General features: G+C 56.6%; 1 protein-coding gene across 1 annotated transcript; it reads right to left on the bottom strand.

Annotated features, from left to right (window-relative positions):
• Window positions 1–2,943: 2,943 nt before the first annotated feature.
• SLC12A3 (solute carrier family 12 member 3) lies at window positions 2,944–21,985 on the bottom strand. The gene is made up of 26 exons (XM_026082333.1): window positions 21,686–21,985; window positions 20,270–20,416; window positions 19,793–19,868; window positions 19,416–19,511; window positions 18,501–18,640; window positions 17,564–17,674; window positions 16,931–17,042; window positions 16,054–16,184; window positions 15,433–15,517; window positions 14,535–14,689; window positions 13,885–13,992; window positions 12,869–12,992; window positions 12,626–12,727; window positions 12,341–12,496; window positions 11,923–12,022; window positions 11,462–11,573; window positions 9,535–9,675; window positions 9,009–9,115; window positions 8,266–8,348; window positions 7,306–7,383; window positions 6,110–6,211; window positions 5,473–5,584; window positions 4,989–5,075; window positions 4,216–4,351; window positions 3,821–3,888; window positions 2,944–3,085 (listed from the first exon to the last, which is right to left on the bottom strand). The coding sequence occupies exons 1-26, from the start codon at window positions 21,983–21,985 to the stop codon at window positions 2,944–2,946; spliced, it is 3,111 nt and encodes a 1,036-aa protein (XP_025938118.1).
• Between the last annotated feature and the right edge of the window lie 84 nt (window positions 21,986–22,069).

Raw genomic sequence — 22,069 nt, 5'->3', positions numbered from 1 at the left:
GGGGGCTGGCAACGGCCACCAGCCCCGGGGGGCACTGGCGCACTGGGGTCCCGCGCAGCCTCTCCYGCCCAAACCGAGGGAAAGCCGCCATCCCCACGGTGCTCACACCGGATCCTCCAGCCCCACCAGGCCCAGACACCACACGAGTGTGTCACCTGCTGCTTTTGCTGCTTCCGATTGCCCCGGCAGCGCTGCAATTGGGGCTTTTCCCGCAGGAGGACCCCCAGGCAAGGACCGACGAGGGCGGCTTTAGCCCCAGTCTCCCCGGTTCCTGGGCAGCGGCTCCACGGAGGGGTTGCAGCTCTCCAGRGACAGGGCTGCGCTCACCCTTGCAGAGGCTTCGTCCCCAGCAGCCCCTGTGGGGACACGGGGGCTCCTGCTCCAGGCGCCGACGCAGCCGCTGCTCGCCCGCGCGGGGGAGCGCGGCCGCCCGAGCAGCCCCGCAAGGGCGCAGAGCCCCCAAGGGCCAGGGGCTTCCTCCAAACACCCCCAGCGACTCCTTCCCCACCAGAGGCTGCAACGCCGGGCACAAAAAGCACAGCTGCCCCGGGGGCTTGCGCAGCCCAGCGTCRACAGCACAAATCAAGCACGTTTGCTTGCACGCTCCCTGAAAACCTTGACAAACTTTCTCTGCCCCACGCGCCCCGGCGGGCAGGCGGGCAGGCAGGCAGGCAGGCAGGCAGCTGCCTCTGCCCCATAGCTCCTTCCCTGGCTGTCAGCCTGGCCCAGGGGAACTGGCCAGGGAGGCTGCAGGCAGCAGCTCGAGCCTCAAGGGTTTCCAGCTGGGCTTTTGGCTTTGCCTTTCCCAGGCAGGGCCACAGGGCCCAGCAAGGAGACTCTCCTGCTCTGCAGGGCTCCTGCATTGCGGGGCCGGGGGGGGGACGAACCCAAGCGAGACGCAGAAACGGGCACCGCGCGCCTGCCCAGCCCTCGCCTGCTCCGCCAGCAGACTCCTTCCTCCRGCACTGCCAGTTACTCGGTCTCCTCCCAGCGCTCCCAAACCTGGCCCTGCACTAGGCTGAGCAAACTCACCGCAGAGATGAGCAGGTCACTCCCGGCAGCGGGYGCTCCCCGTCCAGCRCAAAAGAAGGGCCCAAACGCAGAAGGAGGCAGAGCAGGCTCCCGAGCACCCAGGCCCTCTGCTCGCCTCTGCTGCCCCAGCTCAGCCCTGCTTGGCAGCAAGAAGGCAGCGCAGCCCCCAGCTCCTGCCTCTCGGGCCCAGCTGCGCCCACGGGGAGCCCCCCCAGCTGGCTCCTGCCAGGGGCAATCAGGGCAMCGGCTGCAGCTGCGCAGGGAGCCCCAGCGGCTGCTGCTCCCCAGCCCCAGCCGCATCCCCCCCCCCAGCAATGCCCCTGCTGCCCCTGCACCCCCTGGCAGCTTCCAGCCTCTGGGCATCTTCTGCTCCTGGGGTCCGGAAAACGGAGCAGGTCGAGCCCAAAGCAAAACCGCTGCAATTCAAAGCGCAGGGAGGGAGGTGGAGCGAGAGCATCCTTGCGCAGCCCCGGGGCAGGCAGGGACCCCCGGGCGGAAGGAGGGGATGGGGCGGCCCCAGGAGGGAGCACAGGGGTCAGCGTCACCCTTCGGCCAAGCTTGGTGACGCCGGATCAGTGCGTCGGGCTCTGCCCTGCGTGGGGTCCTGGGAGGAAGGGCTTTGCGGAGGGGTCTCCCTCGCCCTCCCCTGCCCGGGCAGAAACCCAGGAGAAACCAGGGCATGAAGAGGAGCGATAAGAAATCTCCACTCACCCTGAGTTCTGGCCCTGAGGCCCCCGCTGCCTTCCCACCACCAGCAGAGCTCAGCTCCCCAGGTCCCCCCTGCTCCCCCCTGCCCTTTCCCGGCTGGAGAAACCCAGGTGGCCGGAGGGGCTCGGTGGGGGGCAAACGTCTCCGCAGCCCATCCCCAGGTTTGTCTGGGGCCCTGCTTCACACAGGAGCCCGGGGCCGAGTCCCTGCACAGTGCCTACACCGAGGCCAGGGTCCCACCRCCGGCCTTCCTGGAGGGAGACACTTAGCACCGAATAACTCATAACAACACGTTTCCATTGGCTGTTTTTTCTTTTCAACACTTACTCGCATTACGGAGCTCTCCTACGTCCGTGCTCTTGGACTGCCGCCCTTGGTGGGGATTCTGCCGCCGTTCCCACGCTCCCACGGTGGGACTGCGGCAACGGGGACTGAGCATGGAACGGGTCACGCAGCAGAGAGCTGCAGAGTCCTTTACAAGGCTAGGGCTAGTTTTTCTGTCTTCCCACTGTGCAACAGCTAGATATTCTTGCTTTGTTAGCATTTCCTTGACGGCAAATAACCAGTACCATTTTTGTTTTGCATAATATTGTTCTCTTAAAAATACCCGTGCTATATGCCAATGTCTACTGCAAGTTTTTCTGCCGAGATCCTCCCCAGCGAGAAAGCTCTAGAGCCGCCGCGGCTGCAAGGGCAAAGGGGCAGGGGGGCCCGCAGAGCCAAGAGGAGAGGGCAGAGCTCAGCCCGGGGCCCTGCCTCTCGCCGGCGAGCCGCCCCTCGAACGCGGCGGTGCAGACCCCAGGGGCGTTACGAGCCTTGCATCGCTGACGTGGGCGTACAAACTGCACGGCTGCAAGCAGAGAAATGGGCAGGCGGCGGGGTGACACCCGAGGGGCCTCGGATGCTCGAGTCGCTGAACACCTCTGTGAATCTCCCAGGTAAACCGTTTTTCTCCTGCTATTGCCCCGGCACCCAAGGCAGAGTGGAGACAGTGAATCGACATTGGAAGGGGCAACGACTGAGAGCAGCAAAATGTGTTTTCCTAAGAGAGACGCGGCTGGTATACGCTAGACCTTTCTGAGAGCAACCCGTTGCCGGCAACCACGTGAGTTAGTTATTGCCCAAAACCCCGGGAAAGTCYGCCCTGAGATCAAAGCCGGCCTGAAAAATGCACATCCCAAGTCAGCGGGGATCCAGGACGTTTTATTGGCAGTAAAAGGTCAAAACGTTTTCTTGGTTTCCTCTGGTCAGGATGACAGGGGGTCGCAGGTCTTGCGAGAGGGTCTCCAGCCAGGCCATGTAGAGGGAGCTGGGGCAGCGACCCTTGCGGCCGATGGGCAGCGTGCTGCGAAGGGGGGAGAACGGGAGCGAGGTAAGAGGAGGCGGCAGAAACCCCCGGCCAGCCCCGCGGAGCGTCTCACCCCCCGGAGACTCGGCGGGCCCGGGCGAGCAGCCGCGCCGCGCCGCTCTCAGCGACTAGCCCCTCTTTGAARTGCACGTGCCAATTTGCGGGTTATAGAAATGATACGTTTCCTAAAAAAAAAAGAACATCCCCAAAAGAACATCCCTGAATGACTGGGTGCACGGGTTAGCTTGGCTGCTAGATAACATTATCATCTCCCTCATACGAATAGAGGTGCACAGCGCACACGCACCCACGCTCTTCCTGCCGGGGGCCTGCCCGGGTGATCCCTCGGCGGCACTTGGGTGCAGGCGGTGCCGGGGCGGATGGCACCGAGGACGGCAGGGGCCAGCGGCACAGCTGGCCAGCTGGGGACAGGGACACCCGCGTCCCCGCCGAGGCCGCGGGCGGGCGGGCGCCATGCGGCGCTTTCCGGCGTGGCTGCAGCCGTGCGGGGACGCACCGGCTCCGCACCCCTCACGAGGGCCAGGTAAAGCTCAGGGCACGAGCGTCCGTCCGGGCTCTACGAGCGCGGAGGGAGAAGCCCAAAGGGACCATTTCCACCGTCCGAGCACAAAAACGAACCGCAAAGCACGCCCGTTTTCCCGAAAGGGCAGCGCGGAGAAGGGGAGCCGCGCGGCCGGGAACCCGCTCGCGCTCAGGGCCGTTAGCACCTACATTGCTACGAGCGCCGCGTCCCGCGAGTAATCCAGCAAAATCTCGTTCAGCCTCACCTGCCGAAGCGACTGAGGAGCAAAGAGAGAGCAGAGCGTTCACCACCACAAAACAACCGCGGCGGCGGCGGCGGCCCCGGCCCAGGGAGCCCGTGCTGGAAGCAAAGGAGCTTTCTGCTCGCCCCAGGCTGCCGCGCTCCCCTTGCTGCCGCTTGGAGAGGGGGACGCGCGCGAGCGAATAGCCAGCGGGCGCCCCCGAGCTCCTCGCCTCCTTTCCCCCGGGTGCTGGGGGAGACTTTCCTAGAAGACTGAGCTTTGACTTAAAATCAGGAGGCCCTTTGCAGCAGCACCCACAGCCGTTGAGCCTCCCCCCCGCGCCGGGGCTGGAAGGGGTCCTACCTTGGCTCTGTTTTTATTGACCTCCTCGTCCGAAATCTTCCAGGGACAATCGTGCCGCATTTCGTTCACTGCAGCCTCATCTTTAAATCCGTCATTCAGCCTGAAGGGAGCGATCAGGTCGTCAAATCTCTTGATGCTGCAAAAGAAGCGCACGGCGTCAGGGAGCGGGGCCCGAGTGGCTTTTGTCGTCCCGGGGAAACGTGGCCAGACGCTGGGGTCTCGCTGCCGAGGGGACAGCTTGGATSAGCAGCCCCAGAAACCGGGCTCTTCTGCTGCTAGACCTCTTTTCTTTTTTCCGTTTTGCTGAGAAAACTACATCACAGATCAGTCTGAAATGAATTCTTCTCTGGTTTTGTCTGTTCAGCAAGTGTATCGGAAAAAAAWTTTTTTTAAATTGCGTTTTTAAAAATAATGAATTTTGCAAATCCTTTAGATTTTCYGTTTTTACCGGCCACCCTCACGAGCTTGCTCCTTGGGGTGACGACAGAGCTGCAGCCCCCTGTGCTGCCCGCCAGATGCCTTTCCCCAGCCAAAAGCGAATGCAAAGAAGGGCAGTCGCTAAGCGTCATCTCCTCCTCATCTTTGCGGTTTTAAACGACCCCTCCGTGCTGAAACCGGAGGGGACCTATGCAAAACGCGGTTGGTCGTGAGCAAGGTGGCTCGGGGGCAGGAGGGACCCCCGGGCTCTTAGGCACGCACGGGTGCACGCACTCGCACACCCACACCGTCACCGGCCTGAAACGGGTTAGGAGAAAGCTGTGGAAATGAGTTACTGCTCAGGCCGGGGCTTCTGGTTGATGTCTGGAAGGATGTGGACCTCGTGAAAGCCGAGGCGGAACTTGCTCAGCAGCGACACGATCCTGCCRGACAGAAAAGGAGGGAGTTTCAAAAAAAATGAGGCCTCTAAATAGCGAGAAATTTTACTAAGCATTTTCCCACCCGTCTCAGTGAACTGAAAACATTCACCCCGCCACATCGCCAGGCACTGCTGCCAGGGTTGCTCACGCGCAACCTGCTCCTGGCCTCATCCCCATAGGAAAAATCCTGCCATGTTCCTCAGTTTGCATTTTCATTTGCATTTTCCCACCCTACTTTCACATTTCATGTCTTTGTATTTATTTTCCAAGGCATGAGGCTAATGTTGCTTCGAAAGCAAGTCGGACCGGGATCCTCCCAGCTCCTGTTAGGACCCTGGGGCCCTTGGGGACAGGCAGGAGTTTCCTGGGAGAAAGCGGCTGCTGCTGGGCCCTCACTTACGCCTTCCTCTCTTCATCCATCCTGTTGATCTGCCCGCCGACGAACACCCGGATTTTGCACTTTCCCCACCGCTTCTTGCGCCCGAGGAGGTAGGGAATCAGGAGCGTGAGACCTGCCGGAGAGCACAGCAAGGCGCTCAGCCTGCTCACTCGCGCGCGGCGGCCAAACGCCTGCGTGAACTCCAGACCGAGAGACGGAGAAGGCCCCGAGGGCTTGGTAGCGCTTTGCCGACACGAGATGCTCATGGCACATTTTTACCCTGCTCTCCGCCTCTCTTTTTAGAAGCTCATTATATTGCCCGATCTTGCAGCACAAGAAGCCTGCTCGCAGTTCCCTGCTGTGCCACAGGCTCCCGGCGGTATGTTGGCAAAGCCCCCAGCCCCGARCCTTGACCTTCCAGCGGTACGGAGCCACGGGGAGCACGGGGGCAGGAGCGCTGGAGAGGCCTTGGTGCTGACGACCTGCCTCTTTGCAACGAGGGGGCAACAGAGCTCAGCAGTTTGCTCCCTCGCCCTGCTGTGAGCWCAGCAGCGAGGACTGAGCTTCGCCGGGACCGCACGGAAGGGAGAGGACGGGTTTGCGTTAGATGGCCAGACTGTCTCATACAGGGACTGTGTTAATTAAAGGCAAAGGTTACCTCCATCATCAAAGAGCCAGTAAATGTCAATGGTCTTTTTGCCCTGCTCAGTTTGGAAGACGGTGCTTGCCTGCTGTCCAGCTGCCAAGGCGTCGGGGTCCCCTGGAAAGGCAAGAAAGAGTCCCGGCATGAGCAAGAGAGACCCGCAACCCYGCCAGCTCTGTGCTCGCAGCAGAAGTGTCCCACAGCCAGTGGTACAAGGGTCGGCACGAACAGCAGCGGTTGTCACGAAGGAAAACAGCTGCCAGCCCGGCCAGGTTGKCAAGGAGAGGAAATAGCTTTCATTAGGCTGATTAGTAGGGTTGTCTCATCAAAAGGTCCTGGGGGAAACTATGCGGGTGAAACCTGCTGTCCTGGGATAACTTCATGTAGAGAAGAGCGCAAGCACATAGTGACAACTGGAAATGCGTGGTGAGATCACACCTTTGCCACCTGCATTGCTCAAGGAGACCGGCAAAATACCTTCAAAGATGAGTCCGAGAGGTGAAATTCATAGCTCTGAGGGATACTAAAAATCCCAGCTGCAAAAAGGGCAGCATCTGTAGGGCACATACCCAGCCCTTCTCCCTTGCTGCTTTTGGGGACAGGGGCAGTCCCACGTGTTGCCTCCCGCCCCGCRTGCTGCACTAGCGCAGCTGCAGGCTAAGTCGGAGCAGCTCACCGAGCCGAGGGAAAGCTCGGTTCCTGCTCCCGCCCACCTCCCCATCACACAAGTGCTAGATCTGCAGCAAGGGGAGCAGAAGACCTCCTCAGCAGGAGAGAAGTGACACGCTCCTTTCAGCAGCATGTCTCCGATACGTGGATAAGGCGTACCGCAAGACCATGCCCTTTGCTTCAAGGTTGTTGCTTCCAGACTTGTCCGCTCTTTCCAGATAGTTCCTATTCAGAGCATTAAACGTGCCTGCTGCCTACACTGCAAAGACCTCCGAGCCTTATCCTGCCAATGCTTCAATATCAATCCAGAGTCAAGGCTAGTGCTGATCTGCATATCCCCAAATCTTGGGAAAATGCAAAACCTGACTCAGCATCGGCTGATGCCCTTGCTTATAAACCCAGCCCTCCAAATGGATGTCCTCAGACTGCGGGACACTCCGGGCTGGAGCTGGCACCAGGTCTCTGTTCACCTGATAGACCACCGCTCAGTTACATTGCATGTCCAGAACAAGCACTTTGTAAAGAACCTAATTAGAACTGACATGTGCCTGTGACGGGGGCTGCTGTGCCACCGGTGCCACTCTCTTTGGGGTCTTCTGCTGGCTCAAACATCGGGTTAACTGGGAGGGAGGAAATGAGAAGAACAAAGACAGTGAGAACAGAGTGGTCGGGAAGGACAAACCAGTGCTGCAGCCCGGGTAACCTCCATGCAAGCACTCAGGGCCAAGTTTGCACTGAAGGTGGAGGCTGCTTTAGGTAGCGTTCACTCTGGTCCAGGTCAGCACAAGGAACAGACCCCAGCTATGCTCCTTGGAGGGTTCCAAGGGGACTAAAATAACCCCAATGTCTGTATCAGCCCTTTGCAAGTGGATGAATTTCTTCAGCCAAAATGTGTTGAATCTTTTGAAGCATGGTTGATGGACGGAGAGACAAACCTGCTTCTGTCAACAGGACATATGAATACCAGGGAGCAGAGTCGACCCCAGGGACCCTCCCAATTTTAGCATCCTACTGCATTTTCAGGCAATTGGTGACCATAACTAGGATGGTCCCAAACAGTCTCATGTCCTTGAGTCCCACACACCTCATCRTGTGTGCCAACATCTCTTCAGAGGAGCCCCTTGTTCCCGCAGGCACACAGATGCCCTCGACCTGCTCCTCACTGCAGGTGAGATTTACAGAGCAGTGTGAGGGGCATGCGTACCCATCCTGAATGCCTTGGTACCAGCCCCAGGAGCTTTGCCCCCAGAGATGCTGGGTCCATGGCCTTTGCCTGGGGATGCAGTGCTGTCTGACGTGACCCACAGCACCGCGCACTCAGCTCATGTGCCGGCACCCTAGGCTCTGCGACTGAGCCCCCAGCTCTGAGCTGCACTGGCCACCCAAAAACTGTCTCCCTTTTTCCTCTAAAGAAAAGAAGATGGGGGAAAAATGCCACATGCAGGGCTAGCCCCAGACAAGAGCAACGCCTCCCTTCCAGATAAGTGCCAGCAGACACTTACCGTGAGCCTGCATCACTCTAGAGACGTCCAGCCCTTCTTTCATCCTCATTAAGCACACACCATACTTGAAATCAAAGGCATCGCTGGAAGGAGAGCGAGAGAAGGCAGTTAACATTGACTGACTTGTATCTGACAGCACAACAGGAGCAGGCAGTATCCTGTTCATGCTGCGCAGTGACTGAAACCTTTCTATGAAACATGTGAGTCTGGTCATTCTGGGGCCCATGGTCTTTAATGACGATTCCCACAGAAATCTGAGAGAAAGGCAATCCATCTATTCCAGCCAAGAGCAATAGCTAAACTACTCTGTACCTGCAGTTTCTGTCCTGAGCTTGCATGAAAATCCTTGCTCTCTTAAGGAAAATGAGTTGCCCTCACTCTACCATCATCAGCCAGCAAAGGGAAGGCACCAGCCTGGAGACACCAAGCCTGTGAGTTCCCCCAGGCAGCAGAAGTGTCCCTTCAGGGGCTGGCTGCACTCACCTCACACATGCCACCCGCCACCCATCAGCACACACCCTTCTGCCAGGGGCTACAGCAGCCCTGCCCCATGCCTCCAAGTCAGCGATGCACCCGAAGGCAGATACTGGCATTGAGCCATCTGATGGATCTACAGATCCAGCTTGCTGTCTGCCAGCAAGAGACCGACCGGACACCACCATCACCATTTGCCTTGTTCACACAGTCCTCCCATCAGCCAAGCAAGTTACATGAGCAGTCAACCCATCTGCTTCCCAGCGTACTGCAGGATTCCTACGTAATCCTCCATGGTCTGTGGGTGGGCTGTCTGCCAGTTCCTCTTGTACCCCAGTGCTAGGATGTTGGGTTTCATCTTCCCAAGACCAGAAGCCTAGGAAAAAAGGAGGGATATTTACTGCATGTTCTTTGAGATCCCTCTGTGGGGATGGACAGACACAGGTGTTGTCATTCTGCACATGCGAGAGCACTGGGTGCAATCTAGCAAAGCACAACAACATCAGAGAAGGGACAGGGCTGCAGGCATGTTTTGCAAAAAGGAGTAGTGGTGGAAAGGCTGCAAAGAGGGGTCAGGTAGTTCAGGAGAATGGTCAGAAGATGGAAGAGGAGGGACAGGAAGAATCAGAGTCTGAGGTTGGCTGTTGCTTCCAATCACCCCTGAGCAAACACAGTGGCATCAGCAAGCCTGACCTGTCCTTCTTGAAATGGCTGAAGACTCATCAGCAGAAGCATTAAGACAATCTTAACCCACGTTACCAACAAGGCTGGGGCTGAGCTGGTTTGCAGCTCTACCTGTATAAGTATTTGGACTCCACTTCTCAAATTCTCAGCTACCACATCTGTATAGAAAGCCTTGATCTTCCTCTTGCTAAGCCACTTTGCATGGCCATCAGACATCAGCCTGGATTCTGGCATCTTCTGTTTCCGTGGTCCCTGTTGGGAAGCAGGAGGAAAGGGTACAACAGCAGTATTAGCATTTTGGGCATACATAACAGGCGATCCCCTTTTAACTGGTGATTTTATCACCAAGGAGCTCCATTTCCTCGCTTCCTGAATCACTGATAAGACCTGGACTTAACCACTGCATGCATGGAAAGCTGCTGTTGTATCAAAATGCCAATGAACTTTGATAGACAACAGTTGACACATACCATGCCAACAGTCACATAATTAATCCTCTCTTGCAAAACAGCTGGAATTTGTTATACTTCATGTCCTCTGCACAGCTGATGTGAATATCAGCTCCTGAGGTCTCAAAATATCTATTAGAGGTATGAGACAAAAATGTCACAATTACTTGGGAGCCAAAGTGCATCATGTTGGACTAAGTCCTGAAGTCCTTGACTCTAGTGGTGACTCAGTGGTAAAATGTCCACTGACGATAATGCTGGATGGAGAGAGTCCTAACCCAGTATCTCCTGGATATCAACATTTCCTCTGACAAGTGACTCAGCGGGGCTGGAAGACTTCACTACAGACAGTGTGCCTCTGAACTTTTGCGCATCCAGAATACCTGAACCACAGGCTTGGAAACACCAGCCTAAAGGACTTGCTCCAGGCCACCCTGAGCCAGACACTGGCTCCAGCCTGCTGGCTTTGCTGCAGGCCTGCCTTAGCATGATCACGTTCTTGCCAATCTGGCTCAGTGTGAGCAGTCATGTTCCTGCTATACCTCAGGCAAACACAAAAAGCTCTTGTCACCGTTTGATCTTGAAGGTCTGAACTCACTAGAGCACAACCTCATCCTCTGATCAATGTCCTTTTCCTACAAGAGCAATGTCTGATCTTTGTTTTGTCAATTCATCTGTGACAGGAAGCTATTAGCCCACAACAATGTTGTAGCACGTCATCAATATTGCTTAATGAGCCGGAGAGACTGCCAGCAGGAATAGTCTTGCTTTTAATTCATCATTAGGTGGCACATAAGCATGCATATTTAAATCACTGGCCCAGGGATCCAGTCAAGACACAATCCGGATTTTTCTAATGCATTTTCTAGACCACCTCCCACAGGTTGCTAGTTTCCCCCAAGACCAGGAGCCAAATGTATTTTTTATGTGGCCTGATTTTCTCCTTTCTCTAGTTGAATGAAAACCATTAAATGGAAATATTTTGTTAAAGGATGGGGGATTTCTCACTTGCTCTCACCAGGATCAGAATGTGGATTACTCTGATACCTTAGGACCCACATCCTGAAACAGGGGGCTTAAAATCCTTTCTTTCTTTCTCTTATCCCGCTAAGACTTTGCAAGCTGCTCTGTCACCAGCTGTGACACCACGGCTGCATTGCTCAACAGCCATGGCAGAGTATCAGGGCTCCAACACACAGTGCCCTTGCTGCCAAAATTCAGTGCATCTGGATCCAGAAACGCAACTCCTCGGCCTTGAATGAGGCCAAAAAACTATGAAACCCAGAAGTAAAAGCATCTGCTGCTACAATGTGAACGGAAATCTTTGGCTGTAGCCCTCTTCTCACCAAGTTAAGTTGACTCCCTCCCAAGGAGTAGAGAGAAATAAAGACCCACGCTTTGTGCTAGGTACGTGAGTATTAAAGACCCTCCTGGTTTTAATATTACCACATGCAACGTGAAAAGCTTCCCCGCCATCAGCCTTGGAACAGATGTCCAAATACTGGGGTCTGACTAGACCTTACATCCTGTCTCAGGGCTGTTGTCCCTTTAACTGAGGGGGCAAAGAGCAGTGCTCTGCGAGTACTCACTATCAACACGTTCCCACAGATCATCAAGCTGAGATTCTTGGTGAAAGTGCCCACGAAATCCACCAGGGCTGGACGGAAATTGGGGGGTCCAGTTAAGACCAGGCATTGAGGTCTAAAGAGAAAGAAAGCAGGAGGCATGCTGTTATTTTACAGTAAGAAGTCACTAAGCCTTTCTGGAAGGAATCRTATCTCTTTTCCCATGTGTGGCTAACAGCAACCATAGCAAGCATCTTTAGGATGAGACGAAAGCGTATGGCTGAGGGTCCATCCTTACTCTTCAATCCTTTTGGATAAGAGAACAACGCCTCTGTGTCTAGTTGGGCTGGGAAAGGTAATGAGAACAGTCCTTCCCGCGTCCCACAAGGACGTGGCCATAGAGGGGGATCCACCCTGGGTTTGCAGGGGGAGGAGGCAGCCTTGCCTCCACCAGGTTTTGAGTGTCGAACGAAAGCAGCACTCGCCTGTAGTTCTTGACATGCTCGTCCACTTCGCTGAGCCCCACGGAGTAGTTCAGGGCCAGATTGTATGAACTCGCTTGCACGGACGAGCCCCAGTTGACGTCTGCGGCAGCAGCGATGTTCACGTGCAACAGAAAGGCGAGAGGTGCTGGGTTAGCGCACAAGTGAACGCCTCCCGCAGGGAGCTGCCATGGAAGGGCTACCCCAGAGCCAGGACCCACATATAGGTGCTTCATTGCCTGCCAGGGTGACACGAAACGGRGGCCCTCGCCGCCCTGTGACAGCCTCTCCTTTCCAGGCAGGCAAGAGGACAGGAGAGTGCACAGCGCGGGGCGAGCCGCCTCCAGCCTGGGGAGCCCTCCACCGTCCCTCGCGCCGGCGCTGCCCGACGGCCGCCGCGCCAGGCGCCCCTGCTACGCACCCGGCTTTTTGTAGAGCACGTATCCCAGGAGGAAGATGACAATGCCAAAGGCTATCAGGGCGGCCCACCACGTCAGCAGGAACATGATCACCACGGACACGGCCGCGCCGAACAGAGCGGCCCACTTGCTGTAATACCTAAATGACGGTCTCCAGCCTGCACGCAAAAACAGACGGCAGCTGCTGCCCCGCTCCCGTAGTCCCGAGAGACGGGGAGCCCCGTGGCGGCGGCGGAGGAGCTGGCACGCCTGGGACCCAGGCACCTCCTCGGCGCCGCACAGCCCACCTGGCGAGTTGGTGATGGAGGCGTGGAAGCAGCTGAAGTTGATGAGCGCATAGGAGCACAGGAAGAAGTTGGAGATGATGGGGGCGATGGAGTTGAGTTCAGCTGCGGGGAGGAAACAGAGAGAGACCCTTCACCCCAGAGCCACTGGGAAGCGGACCGAGGCCGAGTTACGCAGGCGGCCAAGGAAACTATGACGCAGCTTGCTGGGGGCAAGAGGTGCGCGAGTGCGGGGGAAGCACCTACCGATCAGGATGAAACCCACAGCAATGACGTAGGTCAGCATGTACCCGCGGATGGGCTCGCTGTTCTTCCCATAGCCCTTCCCAAAGAAGCCGATGAGAGGGTAGAGCTGGTCCTTGCAGAGACACTGCGGGAAGAAACATCTGAGAGGCGCCGGGAGCCCTGCGTCCTCTGCAAACGCTGCTTACGGCTGAGATGCGCTCGGGGGGAGAGGCTGAGCTGAGGGTCGGGATGCTGGTGGAAACCACGACCCCAGCTCCCCTCCGAGACGAGGCTCGCGGCGAGCCTGTAAAGCAGCATCTCAGGGCAGTTGCACATGTCCCTGATGCAAGAGCAGAATTTGCCTCACGCCTTCACAAACTGCAGCATCTTTGCCCGGGGCCTCCTCATACCCCTAAAGCCCTAAAGACACTGACTGCGTTCCCTCCCTGGAGGATAGCTCTCCCCCCAGACACACATTTCCTGCACCTCCTTAATACAGTCTGCACTATATTAATTACCACAATTAATACAACTTGCAAACCTGCCCAAGCTCTGAACTCTGCAGAACATAACCACGGTGCCCGGGGAATGAGGCTGGGAGGACAGCATGGAGCCGAGAGCGAGGGGTGCTGCCTCTCTCCCACGCTGAACTTCGAGACAGGATTGGGAGCGCAGGACACTGCACACAAGCACAGACCTGGCCGTGCAGCCAGTTATTTGCAGCTGCTGGCGGCAGGACAAAGCGTGGAGCTGGCTGGGCAGAGACCGGGACCTGGCTGGGTGGCACCAGCGACCCTTCACCCTTCTATCGTGAAGGACACGCTGGAGCGTGCGGTGCTAACGGGAAGGCGACAGCCCTTTCTGCTCTGCTTGTAAATCTGCCCGGTCCGTGGTGCACTCTGCTCCGTAATTATATCTCTGAACTCCCAGACATTGCTTTTAAACCCGAGATGTCAGGAGGCACCGGCAGCTCTTTCCCAGCCCTCTGCCTCCCCCTGCACCGTCCTGCTCCACCGGTCCTTTGGACCGCACCTCACCTGAAAGACTTTCGGGGCTGAGACAAGGCAGGCCAGTGCCGAGGACAGGGTAGCGCCGAAGATCCCAGCTGTGATGAGGGGGCCGAATCCGGACACCATGCTCATGCTCTACCGGAAAACCAGGCGGTCAGATCCCTGCGGCACCCCAGCACATCAGCCCCCAAAGCTTTCTGACCCCCAGCCTGCTCCCCTCCGCACCGCCCGCAACCCTCCGTTTCCACTGATGCCACCCAGGAGTGAAGTCCAGCTGCGTCCAAAAGCGAGCTCTGCCCACGCAGAACGAATCCCCCCTCGTGTGTCCCCATTGCATGTCAGCCTTTAATCGCATGAGCGCAAAATCCCCTCCCGGCCCGCCGTGACACGTTCCTCCCTGGACGCTCTGGGCAGAGGTCGAAGCGGGATATAGGAGGCTGCTGCCTCATTCCTGGTGCGGGAAATCTGTCCCTTACAGGAGAGAAACCAGCCATAAATAGTCCCCAGCAGCACTGAGGTATGGGCTAGGGTTTCTACTTGTGGCAGGATGAAGAGAGACCGAGTCTGCAAGCACGAACGGGTGACAGAGCGGCTGTGCCATCGGCCGGAGACGTTGCCGGAGCTCCCCCAGGCCTGGCCTCGCTGGTATCCCACCGTCCGGGGCAGCGAGGCGCTACCTGGTAGTAGTTGCTGAGCCCGTAGCGGCAGCTCTGCTTCTGCGCGCACTCGGTGAAGTTCCAGCCGTAGCCGCACGCCAAACCCTCGCAGCCCAGCGAGCCGGCCCCGATGGTGTCGTTGAGGCTCCCGGAGGCATCGCGGACCACGCAGGCGCCTGCGAGAGCAGAGCCCCTTTCGCTTCCCCTCTCTCCCTCCCCCCCCCTCTGCAAAACCCCTCGGGCCACGTCTCTTATTGCCCAGAGTGCGCTTTGGGATCAGAGTCCCAAATTCTGGGTAGGAGCTGGAACGAGCCTGCAGAGCAGTTTGGCCCTACAGTCCAGCACAGCGCCAGACCCRCTCCGAGCCCGGAAGCAAGGCAGCCGCGACGAAACCGCAGGGCTCATGCCCCCCCAATACCAAAGCAGCACCGCGTTCAGCCACCGAAACACCTGTTGCTCCCGGACTCCTGTCCTGGGGGTCGCACATGCCGTGTGCAGGGTCAGACCGTGGCCGGCTTTTTCGCGCCTTCGCCTTTTTGGTCTGGCACTGCTGGCTGCAGGTTCGTGCAACCCAGGCCCAGGTCCCTGCAGACCTTTTGYTTCCTAAGTCCCCTAAATTCCCACGGTGGGGCTGCCCCTCCTCATGAGACTGGACTGAAGAGCCCGAACAAAGTCACAAGTCGTTGCCAAAACGCTCTGTTTTGCCACTCAGAGGATTTTGCCCCTTGTAACCTAGCAGGAATGAGCAGGAATCAGCACAAACATCTGCAAGCACTTGGATCAGAGTATTAATCCTCATTTGTACGGCTCACTCCCAGCTCCTGCGGACCACATCTGTCACCTGCATCCCGCCAGGCTTCCCACACCTGTGCATGTCCTCAGGCTCCCCACCCAGCTCGCCCTACGGCAYGCTGCTTACCAATCGTAGCAGAAATCACCAGGTAGGACACCGTGGTCCAGAATATAGCCATCAGGGTGCCTTTGGGAATTGCCACAGCAGGATCCTGTCCAAGGGAATCGCAAAGAATTATAAAGCAGCTTTCCCGGAGCACCACTAAGTCACATTTAATTTTAGCTGCTTTATGGGAGGAGTTGTAATTCATTGCAACAAAAAGCTGCAGAGCARCTCTGGGCCTAGCAGGGTGCAGATTTCCAAACATGAAGAGCTGGCCGTGCTGACAGCCACACGAGAAGGCAAGAGGATGGATGCACTGGCTGGGCCAGCGTGCTGTAACCCTTACACTGCTCCTCTGAACATACGCCGTTTTGATTTATGTATGTATCAGTTTTGCAAATTGCCTTTTCAAAAGTTTTCAGAAGAAAAAATTTAGACAAATGACCATCTCTAAAAGCTGGACCAAAACTGTAACCAGTTCCCCAGGGAAAATGGGACTTGAATCTAAACCAATTCTGTTGTGGGGCTAGGGACCAGCGAGGTTAGGCCATGCCTTGTCCCATCCAGCTCCAGAGCTCTGTCTTGCCCCTGCCAGTTTCCCTTCCCCTAGAAATGTCTGCTCAGGTAGGAATGGTCAAAACGTACCTTCAAATCACCTGAAATGTTGGCTCCAGCCAAGATGCCAGTTGCTGATGGAAAGAAAATAGAAAACAAACCGAAGAAGGTGCCCTCAGGTCCGCGCCAGTTGGGCACAAAGTTCTGGGCAAAAATGTCAGCTGGGGAAGAAGCAGAGAAGAAGCATTTTCATTTAATTCTTCAGATCAGGGTCTTCCTATTTGCCTTTCTCTTGATTTAAGCATCCTAGCTGGAACAGCACTTACAGAGGCAAACTGCCATTGTAATGTGACCAAAGTTGGTTATACACCATGCCCTTAATGACTCCGAGCCACTCCAGGCAGGGCTGACTCCAACTCCTGCCTTGCACTGTGCTACTTGAAGGGAAAGACATGGGGGTCACGGTTTCAAGGAGTTGCTCCACTCYGTGTCATGAGGCCTGGGGGACCTAAGTGTTTGAGGAACAGCGTCCCTCTCAAAAGGGAGGGCTCACACCTGGCCTGACCTGCCGGAGGGATTTGGGACTGAGCAGGAAACAAAAATGAGAAGCGGGAGAGGATATTAAGTGGGCTTTGGTTTGCTATCTTCATCCTTTGCCTGGCGGCAGGGGCACGTAAAACGAGAGATGGGTACTGATATAAGACATAATGCCTGCCTGCAGGTTTTGATCCAGGGAAGCAGTCTGATTTAGGATTATTTCAAAAACAATAGGCAAAGTGATTCAATTTGAAGAGGAACATTTCATTACTGCCTAAACAATCACAACCAGAGATCCATCAGCTCTCACAGCTGACAAACACTTTTCCACAGTAATTTTCTCCTGAAATGGCAACAAACAGCCAGGCTCCAGCTATTTGCTTTGATCTTCTAATGCATCTAGTGTAATCACAACACACAGCAGACTCACCTCTGTAGCTGAAGAAACCTTTTGCTTGCTTCTCTGCTGTGGCTGGGATCACCGTCCCCACCAGGTAATTTATGAAGGAAACCAGGATGACCAGGAAGAACAATACCTGTGCCTGAGAGATCAGAAAGACTCAGAGGAGGGATCAGCTTTTTGGGTACGAGCCCACTGCAAATGCTAGCTGGAGTGAAAATCATGTTAGGAGGAATCCTAGTCCATGCCCAGCCATCTGGTGGGAGCTATGAACATGCCACCATCTAGTCTTCTGACTGCCTGGACTGCTCTTCCAAGCTGTAGCAGCGCTCTGCCACCTTCAGCGATCTGGCGTTAAGGTCCCATCCTTCCCCCTAGCCCGGGGGGGACAGGCTTTGGGGCTTCCCCAATCCCCCTTCTTGCCCCTTGGCAATCCTAGAGCAGCGTCTCCACTGGGAGCCTTGGGAAATGCAGGAATTGGGAGCAATTCCCCGAGCGGGGGAGCCTCTCGAGCAGCTCTCCGCAAGGTCCTTCATGGGAGGCAGCCAYGGCTACGCCAATTATCGAAGCTCTGTTAAAGAGTAGCCTACGTACGGGCCAAAATACACTCTGTGGCCTTTGGGAATCAGACTGGGCTGGTTCAGCCTAAGAAATGACTATTACCTTGGCCTCCCACTCCATCCCCGCCAAAGAAATGCCAAGCAGCACTGTCACCGTGATGACCCCGATGATGCGGATGTCGTTTGTGGGGTCTACGATGAGAGAGTTATATTCCTGAGAAGGGAAGCRCACGTCAGTGTCCTGCCACCCTGGGACCCCCCCCCCCCATGAGCCTTCTCCAGATTTTTTAATTAACACATACAGAAAATATGTTAAAGTGGGAGCAGAAAGCCATCTTTCTTTTGCTCTAGCATGCAGTAAGCTATCAGATTTCCACAGGGAACCACTTTAAATCTGCTTTGTGCAGCACTTCTCCAGATTTCTGTTTTACAGTGCAACACTATGGCCTTTAATTACGCTCATGTTTTAGCCAGGAAGGCACCTTGCAGCTCTTCTCGGCTGCGCAGAGGGGCACCAAGCTAATCTGAGCGCTAGCCAGATCATGGTTTGGCAAGTGGTGAATGCGCACCCAGGAGTACAACTCTTGCAGGAATCATGTCCAAAAATACTAGTGAAAAGAAATGTAAAGAATAAAAATATCAATTCTGATTTCTAAAGGAAAGGACATATTATAGAGATCAGTCTTGAACTAAGAGCAGTTTGGAACAGAGGGGTAAATAAATCTTTGCCTTACCTAACCACCAATGATTTCCACCAGTTTTAACTGCTGATGGCTGATTATCAACATCCCAACATTAACACAAATATTGATAACTAATTTAACTGCTCCCTCGTGTCGGCTCCGTGTGGCGCAAGCATCCAGCCTGCCCTAGCGACCTTGCGCTTCACCGTGAGCAGACAAACAGGGAGAGAGACGTAGTGGAAACGAGATGAAAAAGCAGGTTTGCGGTAGGCAGCACAGCAAGAGCTGGTTAGGAAGGACTCAGGGACAGAGAGAGGCTGTGGGTGGGATCTCCAAGGCACGGCTCTGATCTCTTACCTGGAGCAGATCACGGACAGTTTCTGCAAAGCCCACTGTGTGCATGGCCACAGCCACCGCGTTTGCAAAGGCAAAAATCAGACCGATAGAACCGCCCAGCTCCGGCCCGAGGCTTCTTGAGATGAGGAAATAGGTGCCCCCTAACACAGCAGAAACACCTTGTGAAATCAGCTGCTTTCTCTCCTCCTCTTCCCATGCGTGTTTCCTCGTCCCCCCACCTCTCACTAAAAGCATCCAACTCTTCTTCGTGATGGTTTTAAGAACCAAGGAATTTTTACCAACAAATAAGAGGCATTTCCAGGTGATGGAGCTGCATCTCTACCACCTGAGGTGCTTGCTTGGACTTCAATTTTTAGGCTACTTCTCACGTCTGTTGAGTCTTTCTGAARCCTCTATGATATTTCAATATCCATTCCAAAGTACAGAGACCCAAACTAAGCAGAGTATGACAGAGCTGCTGCCAAAGGTGCCTGCTGAGATAAAATCTCCTTTCCACTCAGTATTTCATCATGAGGATGTCTCGAGGAGGAGACAAGCAGAGCTCGTCAGGCGAGGCTCTCTAGCCATCAACCTGGCAAGGGCTGGAAGGAGTGTGCATCAACAGAAGCTGTAAAAAAACAGCTCTTGAGGATGGTTTTGGCGGGGCTCAACCTCTGTGGAGCAGAAGCGTGGTCTCTTGTGGTCCCAACCTGCCCGTTATATGTGATCCCTGCCCTTAGGTCACACCATGTGTGAGGAAGTTCATGGTTGTGGGGCAGCCTGAGGCTGAAAGCACGCTACACTGGGCAGCAGGGTGAGAGGAACCTCTCCCCGTGGTGTGGTCGGAGGCTTGTAGCCAGGGGCAGTGCCCAAAGCTCCCTGAACATGCAGCAGGCAGCAGGCCAAGCAGGCAGGAGTGTGATGGGGGGACGCTACCTGATTTCACTTTGCCGTTGGTGGATATGGCAGAGATGGACAAGCCAGTGATGGTGGTCACCGTCACGGACATCAGGATGATCAGCCACGTCAGCGCTGCAGCGGGAGAGTCCGGCTCAGCTCGCTACTTCATTGGCACCTCCAGCCTGCACCAAACTCGCACGGCCCCACAGTCCCTTCGCAGCCCACCTCCTCAACCCACTCCTCCCAGGGCACCTCTGAGGACCCTGGCTCTCTTTTGTCCCCACTCCTGACCTGTGCTCAATGCCACCAACATTTCCACTCCCCCCGCCTTATATCCCATGTATGTTAGGCCATGGAAAGACCAAAGACTGAACCTGCACTAAGCAGTACTGCGAGAGCGGAGAAGCACCCACCAATTCCTGCCTGGGCTGTGATCCAGGGCAAGCGCAAGTAGAGAATCACTCCCCAGATGTTCAGCATGCAGCGAATCTGGAGGGGCGACAGAGAGGGGTGATCTCCCGTGAGCGCAGGCGCTGCAGACTGTACGGCAGGGAACAGGCACCTGGGAACTTTGAAAGCCACGTTAGATCTCCTGGTCCTCCAGGAGAGGTAGTTCCAGATCAGTGGCTTGGAGTTAAAAACGACCCATCGAGGAGACAGTCAAATTATTCAAAGAATATAGATGCTTGCAAAATTATATATATATATATATATATATAGGAAAAAATTCAAAACTTTCTGGCCAAGTTCATGCCATGCCCTGCCTGGAGGGTTGGGTTTGGTTCCCCGAGTGGGACAGCAGGAAAGGGGCAGAAGACAGACCCTGGGGTGGCACCGTGGGGCGAGCCACACTCTTCGGCCTCCTCCAGCCWGGACGGGGCCGCACTTACCATCACGCCCTTGACCCATCCGAACCGGATGGGCTCTTCCGGGGGGGCCTTGTGGTCCTCACCCATCTCCTCCTCCGGCATGCCGTCGGGCAGGCCGTTGCTCCGCTGGGGCTCGTACACGGGCTTGCGGAGGTGGCTCGTGTCAGGCTGCAGAGGCAACGGGAAGGCAGGTCACGGCGGGGAGGGCTCTCGGGGGGCCTCCTCTCACCTTGCTGCCCTGATGCACTGCAAAGGTTCRAGCTTTGAGCCCAGCAGGCCCAAAGGCAGCGAACGGTCGGGACTGCAGTTTCCAGAGGGGATGGGCTCCCTGGGCTCTGCCCCTGGGGAGAAAGCGGTCCGTCTCCAGCCAAGAGCCACACGGGCTGCAGYGAGCCCGGGACACGGCGAGACCGGCCCTGAGACCAAACGAGCAGCTCCCGGCAGGAGACTCCCGCGCTAGGGCCTTTTCCGCTCCCATCCGTAGGAGCACGTTGTTTCTGCACGGCTTGAAGGCAGAAACAGAGTAACTGCAGGTCTGCCGAGACCTCAGGAGGGCCGTGGTGGCCGGGCTGGGCACCGTGGCTGGGCACAGTGGTCACCCTCGCACGGGAGATGGGATGGGTGAAGCTCCCAGGTGAGCGGCGGCGCTGAGGCTCACACCCACCGGCCCCRCTTTCTGGATAAACGCTTGGCTCCRAATCCCCCAGCTSTCTCCTCCGTGCTAAGTTTGCTTCGGAATAACAAGCTTCAGCAGAGTGACGTGCCCGTGCCCTCAGCAGCGTCTGTGCAGGGACCTTTGCACGTGTCCTGGCAGCGCAGACCTGCACCGCCCTTCCAAACAGCAGGATTTCCACCCGGAAAAATCTGAGCTCTTCCTTTAGGGGAAAAAAAAAGCTGCCTTTTGCCAGGCACTGGGAAGAGCCTGGCTGCTGGACCGCCGTCACGGAGGAGGGCAAACCTGCGCTGCCCCCGCACGCGCATGGGGGGATCCCTGGGATTTGTCGCTCCCGGCAGAACCCCCTTTTGCTCTGTTTGGGCCATTTTGGCCAAGACCTTCCCCTCTGGGACACAGTGGAGCCAGGTCTGGCAGCCAGGAAGGTTTCCGCCGGCCGGGTCCCCTCCTGGTGCCCTTGCGCAGGGTTGGGATCGGTCGGGGGCAGAACCCAGCGAGCTCTTTGCAGGGATTTTATCCACCGTGTTTCACTTTGGATACAAACAGCCCCAAAACAGAACACGATGGCTGGGCTTTYAGTTGATGTTCAAGGACAACTAATGAACCCTTCTGGGTGCAGGAGCTGGTCTCAGCCCCCCCACGACGCAGAGCCGGGAAGTCGGTGGTAGACAGGAGGACACTACAGACGCGGCACAGGGAAGGGGCGCAGAAGAGACGTCGCGAGACGTCCCCACCGCGTGTGGCGGAGCGGAGCCCCCTCTTACCTTCAGGATGGAGTGCAGGTCCGCCAGCGAGGGCCTCCCCTTCCCGGCGTCGCCCACCACCTTGCTGTTGGCGTAGTGCTCGTAGGCGGGCACGACGTCGATGGTGTTGTAGCCAAAAGTCCTCATGTAGAGGGTGCTGCCCGAGAGGTGCGTGGGATGGGCGCTGTCGTAGCCGGCGGCCTCGGCGGCCCCGTAGGGAGCTTTGCCGCCCTCCTCCGCGCCGATCAGGGTGCTGATGGTGAACCTGCCGCTGCAGCAAGCCGGGTCGGCGGGCAGCTCGGCAGCCGTCAGCTCGGCCATCTCGCCGCTGCCCACGCCGCCTGCCCAGGTCCTGCTGCCGCCGCGGCGCCGGCGGGGCACGGAGAGGCGCGACGGTGCAGGCGG

This window comes from Apteryx rowi, unplaced genomic scaffold (genome assembly GCF_003343035.1).
Source record: "Apteryx rowi isolate R43461 unplaced genomic scaffold, aptRow1 scaffold_572, whole genome shotgun sequence".
NCBI lineage: Eukaryota > Metazoa > Chordata > Aves > Apterygiformes > Apterygidae > Apteryx > Apteryx rowi.
The sequence above is the reverse complement of the archived record's forward strand: the minus strand, read 5'-3'. Positions and strand labels throughout refer to the sequence as shown.

Bases quoted from the DNA above. Each gene is read 5' to 3' on its own strand.
- SLC12A3 (XM_026082333.1), bottom strand. From the start codon at position 21,985: ATGGCCGAGCTGACGGCTGCCGAGCTGCCCGCCGACCCGGCTTGCTGC. The intron at 6,212-7,305 runs GTCAGTTCTAAT...TTGCCTTTCCAG, and splicing joins AGCCCCCGTCACAGGCACAT to GGGACCCCGACGCCTTGGCA. The intron at 4,352-4,988 runs GTAACTCATTTC...CTTCTTTTGCAG, and splicing joins CAGAAGCCCCGGCCTGAGCA to CATCAAGAGATTTGACGACC.